Below are 7,216 nucleotides of genomic sequence, written 5' to 3'. Positions count from 1 at the left end.
CCGCTCGGCGATGGCGGCGGCGACGGCGTCGAAGTCCGCGACGTAGTCCTCGGGCACGATGACTCCGCGGCGGCCGGGTGGAGCGGGCTCCTCGGGCTTCTTCACCGGGAGGAAGGCGAACGGCGCCGGCGGCTCCGGTTCGTCCTCCTCGTCCGACCACTCCCTCTTCACGGGCAGGAAGCCCGCGGCGGAGGAGGAAGAGGATCCGGCGTACGAAGAACGCGCGGAGGAGAACGACGCGTGCCAGCGGTCGTACTCCACCGTCTCGCGACGGTCGAAGCTCGCCGGCGGCGAAAGCCCGCGGTTGGTCCACTTCCGCGCGCCGCGCTTCCGCGCGCCGCGCTTCCGCGCGTCGTCGGACCGGACGCGCCGCTCGCGCTCCGGGTCCCTCTCCCGGCTGGATCTGCTGCCGGAGCCACGTCCGGAGCTCCACATTCGCCCCCACATGGCGGCTGGAGGCGGGCGGAGGGTCGCCGACGGCGAGAAATTGGGAGAGGAGAAAGGGGAATCGGGTGGCTCGCGGCGGCGGGGGATAGGGTTTGGACCCGCAAAAGGGTCACGGAACCGCACTTATAGCGGTCGGGGGGCGGTTTGCAGGCTGCGGCAAAAGTTTTTGCGGGCCGGGCGAGTATGCGGGGTCTGTTCTGGCCACAAAATTGGCCCGAACCCGCATACTCGCCGGAATTTTTGGGGGCCCGGCGTTTTGCGGGGTCCGCTAGAGTTGCTCTGGATGTCTGCCCTGAGACAGGAAATTCGCCGTCCTCACCCTCTCCCTCACTCGAGCTCTCCCCAAAGGAAGGGAAGGGGATCCAGCTCGCCGCAGCCCGCACCTCGAGCTCTCCCCCTGGCCTGGCTGCGGACGAGCACGGTCCCGGTCCCGGCCCCGGCACCGGCACGGTTCGACCACTCAACCGAGCCGCTGCTCTGCCTCACTCCGACAGACACCTTCTCCGCCGCCGCCTTCTTCGGTTCTTCCCCGACGCAGGTGAGCGCCTTCGCCGCCCAAGCTGGACGCCGTCTCTCTCGTCTCCGGTGCGCCCTCTTCATGTTTCTCTCCACATATCTGCATCTGGCCTACGCTCAAATTAACCAGAGGCGACGGAGCACACTCGCGATGCGCACGTAGCTCGCCGCCGCCGAGGGTAAACCCCTCTCGCTTCTCACCGGCGGGAACAAACGCACGCGAGGTGGTTCAGTTGAGGCACACACAAAGCACAGGAAGACGGACAGAGTAGTAGTACCTCAGTAGCAGACACACACACACACACACAGAGAGTTTTCAGGCGACGGATGCCGTTTCTCTTTTCTTCTTTTCAACTGTAACAGATACTGCAAGTTTCCAACTGAGCTGAGCAACGAATGCTACAACTCTAATTTTCTACAAGCTTCTCAGCAGCCTCATTTTTACTGCAACACACACACACACACACACACACACACACACACACACACACACACACACACAATTGCCGTCAACTTTGCAGCAAGTTGTAGCCCACAATCACACAAGTGCATGCATCCACATTGCACAAACAACTCTTTAACTACAATCAGGTGTAAGCTAACAGTTTGTACCTGCTTGTCTTCTTGATTTCAGCTGCTCCAAATGAGTTAGCCGTGGGTGGACGAACTAAAGCTTGCCACGTCTTTTCAGCTGACCGGACTCCGACGGACCACAATGCCGGGCAGAAGAGGCGTGACCTTGCTCGAGGATCTGCCGGATGATATCATGGATAAGATACTCATCAGGTTGCCGTCCAAGGATGTCGGCCGCTGCCGCACCGTCAGCGCGTCATGGCGCAGCGCGACATCCACGCCTGCATTCGTGCTCGAGCACCGCCGCCGCCAGCCGTCGTTCCCCATCGTCGATGGCCAGGGGCGGCCCGCCAGCCTCGTCGTCGTCCGTGACGCCAATGTCCATGAGCAGCTCTGGCCTTTCCTCCCGGGTTCCGAACATCGCTTGCAGAATAGCCTCAGAGGCGCCTGCGATGGCTTCCTCATCGTCTCTCGAGGTAACCAGCTCTACATCTGCAACCCGGTCATCCGCACGTGTGCTCTCCTACCGGAGCCTCAGAGGCAATACAACACCATAGCCGGTTTCTACTGCCACCATTCAACTGGAGAATATAGGGTGCTCTGGGTCTCTCAGTCACATGACTCATCTACATCCAGCTTATACGTCCTCACGGTGGGATCCGACAAGCCGAGGCACATCAGAGTCAGAATGCCGACAGTTTCATCGCCTTCTGCAGAACAGAAGCTACTCAACAAGCTGCGTTTTTCATCCGACTGTTCACCACCAGTCCACCACCGTGGTAGCTTGCACTGGCGTCATTGTGGTACCAGCGGCATTATGGGAGGCGGCGGAGACATTATTGTGTTCGACGCAGAAGCAGAGTCATTCCGATGGATGCGCGGTCCCACCCAACCATGCCATTGTAGGAAGTTGTTCGACATGGAGGGGACACTTGCTTTGTGGGGCGGCTCGACTACCAGGTCCACTTCTATGGATGTCTGGGTGATGCACGATTATGATGCTGAAATCTGGGCTTTCAAGTACCGGATTGACCTGTCAACCGTAGAGGCATCACGACAACTTTATTCAACTTCTTTTGTAAAGAAAAGGATAAGGTCGCTCGATTCTACGGTGCGATTGTTGAACGATATTACTGTGCTAAACAAGTGTGAGCTGCTGATCATGTTCAACAAGAAGCATGTGTTGCGCTGCGATGTTGATGGCAAGTTCCTAGGTGTTGTGAACATTGGGAAGAGTCACTACTGCATGTTGCTTACTCAGCACCGCCTCCAAGAGAGCATTGTTCCAATTCCAGGCCATGATATGATGCAAGAAAAGTCGAGGAGCCTCCATTCTCCACAGGGCATGTCTGAATGGTCATGACTCCTGGCTGGCCTTTTGTCCTTAGCTCTTCCCACTTGTACCACATGTCATTTTGGATGTGATCGTTTGGTACTTGAGTATGATGTCTTGATCAATGATCTTTGGCAAGGTTAAGATTCACAGATTGTCATGCTATGTTGTTGGAATGTTATTCTAGATCTCTTACATATGCCGCCTGTTTGATTCCAAATGTCCGGCGTGCACCTGCTCTTTGTGCCAAAATGTTTTGCGTAGCTGTGCGTATTATCGGTGCTTCTATGATCTAAGAAATCCTTGGTTCTTTAGCCATGTGTGTCGGGACTCGGGAGCACTGCTAGTGAGTTTTTTTTTCTGTTGTTATTTTTCATGTGTAGAAAGAAACTTGCTGAAGATGTGCTCTCCTGTAGCAAGGTAGATATGATGGTCCTCTGTTCATCTTTCTCCTGTAGAGCGACAGGGCAGACCTGAAGTACATATTTGGTCCAGTTTGTAGCCAATCTGTAAAAGAATTGTTCATCACCGGTAGCCAGCCAAGTCTTTCAGGTTTCCAGCCATGAAATTGTTAGTGATCTGTTCACACACTCGCTCTAGCTTCGCACAAGTAGGAAGTCAATTTTCACTGGCTCTACGAAGATTCAATGTTCCAGGATCGTATCATGGAAACATTTCAGTAGTAGACACTGACAACCATGCGCAGAAGGAACACATCACAGATGCCACAGAAACGGCAACGGTGAACCATCAGCAGATTCTGATACAGAATTGGGAGCAAACAAAACATGGCTCCCAATTCCAAAGGAATCCTTGCAAAAATGTCCAAAACATCCAGGGAAAATGGTCTCAAGAAATTTGTGTATCAACAGGTTAAATCCTGATAACTAGTCACTGGCCAGATACTTCAGCTCACAGCAAGAAAAGTTCCAAGTGAAGAGCACATATACACAAGGAAGAAAGAATGAAAGGAAACAAAAAGAAAATGCTAACAACATGGACAGAAAAAACTCAGCGAATTTCCAATATCCACTGAAATAGATCGACCGACCGACGACAAACTTGTACAGTACAATGCAAGGTATAAAAAGGGTTAAGCACCATTCAGATACACAGGTTTTCCCTCTGAAACAAATATGGCATCATGAACTGTGTTTCAGATCTGCAACGTTGTGATCCTTACAAGTTATAGCATCTATGCTAATACCGATAGTGGTAATGCACACACGCAATGGCATGGAGCAGAAAACGAGTCCCATATATTGGAGTGAACGTAACAAGTTTTAACGTCGCTGATGAAGGGACTAGCAAAAGGTATGATGTAAGTGTAACAGTTGTTGTTTACAAATGTGCGAGTTTTCTGCCGCCACGAGTCCAGGAATTCAGCAGTCAGGTTGATCTGGAGAAGGGCATGTACCTGTTACAGAAAATACAGGCAAGATTCAGCTAGTAAACATTACCACAAGCAAGAGTGACAACTGTGTAAACTGTAAAGAGAGCGAAACAAGAAGATGGATGTCGGCATATAGAAGTAAATATGAACAGCGCATGACTTATATACATATTGTCTAGTTTTGATAAAATAAAGGGGAACATAAGAAGCAAGCAATGATGCTAATTGTTGAAGAAAGACTGTAAACAACACAAATGCAATGGAATCAGAGGAAGATTTCCTATCTGTATGTGCGATGTAGATAGCTTATTTGTTTAGCCAATAGTATTCACATAACAGAATTTCTTGCAATACTGCAATTACTATGTAATCACATAATCGACTAGAGCTAGCACACACAGAGGAAGACATGGAAAAATTATATCCTAGATATAAGGCAGTTTATATGAGGTGTTAAACAAACAGATTTTGAAAGTATGGTTAACTCATACAAGTCAAATACATACTAAAACCTCTGCATTTAGACCACAAATTTCTGGATATTAGTTTGAAACCCATGATGCTTCTAAATCCAACTGAAATAATCGTCTGCAATATCCAAGCCAACATGTACGGCATTGTTGATGTCCACGGATTAGAAATGCCCATTATAAACAGCCCAGAGGTTGTTCTACACAAAAGCAGGAATCAACCAAGCAAATAAAGGATAGGATCATCTGACTACTAGAACTGCATAGTGCATATACCCTTTGGTAACCTGTAACCAACAATCACAATCCCTGGTAGATACTACACCTGTCGATTCTCATGGACAAACACTCATGAAAGTTTACTGAACATGACCAACTCATATGTCAATTTGCAAGCTGGCGAAGTGGTTACCTACTCAGAGACGTAGCAGGCACAGCCTGAACTGAACTGTATGCTAAGCTGGCGTAGCTGGGATGTTGTAGCGACTGCGCAATCCATCGATAGCTCTGGCCACGGACTTTGCCATCTCAGGGAAGGTCACCTTGGACGCTGACAAGTGCAAACCCAAGTTAGTACCAAACGATGCACCAACTGCCTTAGTGGCTTGATCTGAAGATTGAAATGAAGTAAAATTCAGAAGATGGATGTCTCTGCTCGCTCGCCGCAGTACCACGAGACGAAGACGACTGCACCTCTGTCAGGAACTTCTTGTACGATGCCTGGAATTATCCACACGGAGAATCGCAATTTCAGGGTCCAATTCCACACGAAATTCAGAATACACGGCAGCACGCACGGCCAACGGGGTCGATCAAACATGGAATCGAACGAGGAACGGCACGAGCGTACCTTCATCTCCTCGGCGCGCCCGGAGATCCTCTCGGCCATCTCCTTACGCTCCTTCTCCGCCTCCTCCGCCAGCTTGAGGCAGCTCTGCGTCTGCATCTGAACGGCGCGCACGGAAGAGAGGCGATGGATCACGTCACAAGATCGATGGGCTAAGGATGGCAAACGGGCTGGGCCGGAACGGGATCAGAGACAGAGAGAGAGAGAGAGCGAGATCACCTTGATGCGCTTGGAGATTCGGGAGTGGGAGGCCTCGAGGTCGCGGGCGGAGTCGCCGTGGAGCGCGTCGAGGCGGCGCTTGAGCGAGTCGAGGCTCGAGGCGGCGAGGCTCCTCAGGTCGCCGACGGTGGACACGGAGGCCGGCGTGGATGCGGCGAACGGGGAGAGGGGGGGCCTGGCCTTGGGCGTCGCCGGCGAGGAGGGCGAGAGGAGGCCGCGGCCGACTGCGACGGGAGACCCGCCGCTGCGGGACGGCGACGTGGCGCTGGAGAGGGAGTCGGGGCTGGCCTTCGCCTTGGGCTTCGCCCTCGCCCTCGCCCTGGGCTTGGGCTTGGAGGCCGCTGCGGGCGCCTTCCTCATGGCTGCCTCTGGGTCCGCTTGGGTGGAGGAAGAAGAATGGCCTGCTTGAGATTTTGAATTTTGAACGTGAAGTAGTTCGTTCGGGGGAGGAAAGCTTTATAGACGTATTAGAGTATCTCTTCTAGCGGGATAACGTATCCGGCCGTTTTCGGCCCAGATCAGGTCCGCTAAATTTGCGTCGGCCCGTAAACATTTTAAAGGAGCCCGCAAACCACCCCTCCAAAAATTCTTTTTTGCGATGGTAAAGAAGTTTATTCCAAATGAATAGGGTTACAATCGAGAGGCAATAGTTCATCAATACAAGGCGGACCTCTACCTAGCCACACAGCAGTAGTACTCTCCATGCGACTATATAAAGCCAACCGATCTGCCTTCAACCACTATATTTACGAGCAACTAACGGTTTAGGGTTCCCGTCTCGCATTCAGATCTGCCGCTATCTTATCCCCTCCGCCGCTCATTCTTCCCTGTGCCACCTTTTTTTAGCTACAACGAGCGCAACCATGTCGAGAGAAGGTGCTGGTCGCGGAGTACGAGATCGCCTACATCGTCTAAAAGTCTACCTGCGAGTACCACCTAGGCATGAAGCCGTGAGTCGCCGCCGCCCTCCATTGTGAAGCTGTGAGTCACCGCCGCCCTCCATCGTGAAGCCGTTAGCCGCTGCCACCCACTGCCGTGAAGCCATGAGCCGCCACCACTGCCCTCCATCTAGTAGTATGTTTATGTGTATGTGTGATGAACTGTGTGTGTGTGTGTGAACTTTGGCGAGGTCCAACCTATCTAAATGTAGCAGGACCATTTTAATCTTTAGTTATGTTTTGCGTCGGGCCAAAAATGCCTGCAAAAATGACTTAGGACGAACCGTAAATCGATTTTGCAGGCTGAGATTATAGCGCACCTCCATAGAGATGGTCTAAAGCTGCCTCTATTTTTTCGCCAAATACTAAAGCCCTATTCGTTTGGGCTTTTTGCTTCTGCTTCTGCATTTTTTTATATTTTGGCCAAAAAGCCATAAAAGCTCCAAAGGTGATTTTAGAGCTTTTATGGCTTTTGAAGCT

General features: G+C 51.6%; 1 protein-coding gene and 1 pseudogene across 3 annotated transcripts; one reads left to right on the top strand and one right to left on the bottom strand.

Moving 5' to 3' along the window:
- The first annotated feature begins 687 nt into the window (after positions 1–687).
- LOC123182521 (uncharacterized) lies at positions 688–3,017 on the top strand (annotated as a pseudogene).
- Positions 3,018–3,934: 917 nt separating this feature from the next.
- Positions 3,935–6,224, bottom strand: LOC123182522 (uncharacterized). 3 transcript variants are annotated; one of them, XM_044595121.1, is made up of 5 exons: positions 5,799–6,224; positions 5,583–5,678; positions 5,404–5,452; positions 5,145–5,282; positions 3,935–4,286 (listed from the first exon to the last, which is right to left on the bottom strand). In XM_044595121.1, exons 1-4 carry the CDS (start codon positions 6,156–6,158, stop codon positions 5,188–5,190), a joined length of 600 nt encoding a protein of 199 aa, XP_044451056.1. In that variant the 5' UTR covers positions 6,159–6,224; the 3' UTR covers positions 3,935–4,286; positions 5,145–5,187. The 3 variants fall into 3 exon arrangements, with proteins under 3 accessions (XP_044451056.1, XP_044451057.1, XP_044451059.1); XM_044595122.1 differs by having other exon boundaries at positions 5,149–5,282; XM_044595124.1 differs by having other exon boundaries at positions 5,583–5,672.
- Between the last annotated feature and the right edge of the window lie 992 nt (positions 6,225–7,216).

The sequence above is a fragment of the Triticum aestivum genome, chromosome 1D (genome assembly GCF_018294505.1).
Source record: "Triticum aestivum cultivar Chinese Spring chromosome 1D, IWGSC CS RefSeq v2.1, whole genome shotgun sequence".
NCBI classification, from domain to species: domain Eukaryota; kingdom Viridiplantae; phylum Streptophyta; class Magnoliopsida; order Poales; family Poaceae; genus Triticum; species Triticum aestivum.
Note: the sequence above shows the minus strand (reverse complement) of the source record. Positions and strands in the feature narration are given on the sequence as shown.

Coding starts and splice junctions, on each gene's coding strand:
- LOC123182522 (XM_044595121.1), bottom strand. CDS start 6,158: ATGAGGAAGGCGCCCGCAGCGGCCTCCAAGCCCAAGCCCAGGGCGAGG. Junction 5,679..5,798: donor GAATCTCCAAGCGCATCAAG/GTGATCTCGCTC, acceptor CGCGCCGTTCAG/ATGCAGACGCAGAGCTGCCT. Junction 5,453..5,582: donor GGCGCGCCGAGGAGATGAAG/GTACGCTCGTGC, acceptor GGATAATTCCAG/GCATCGTACAAGAAGTTCCT.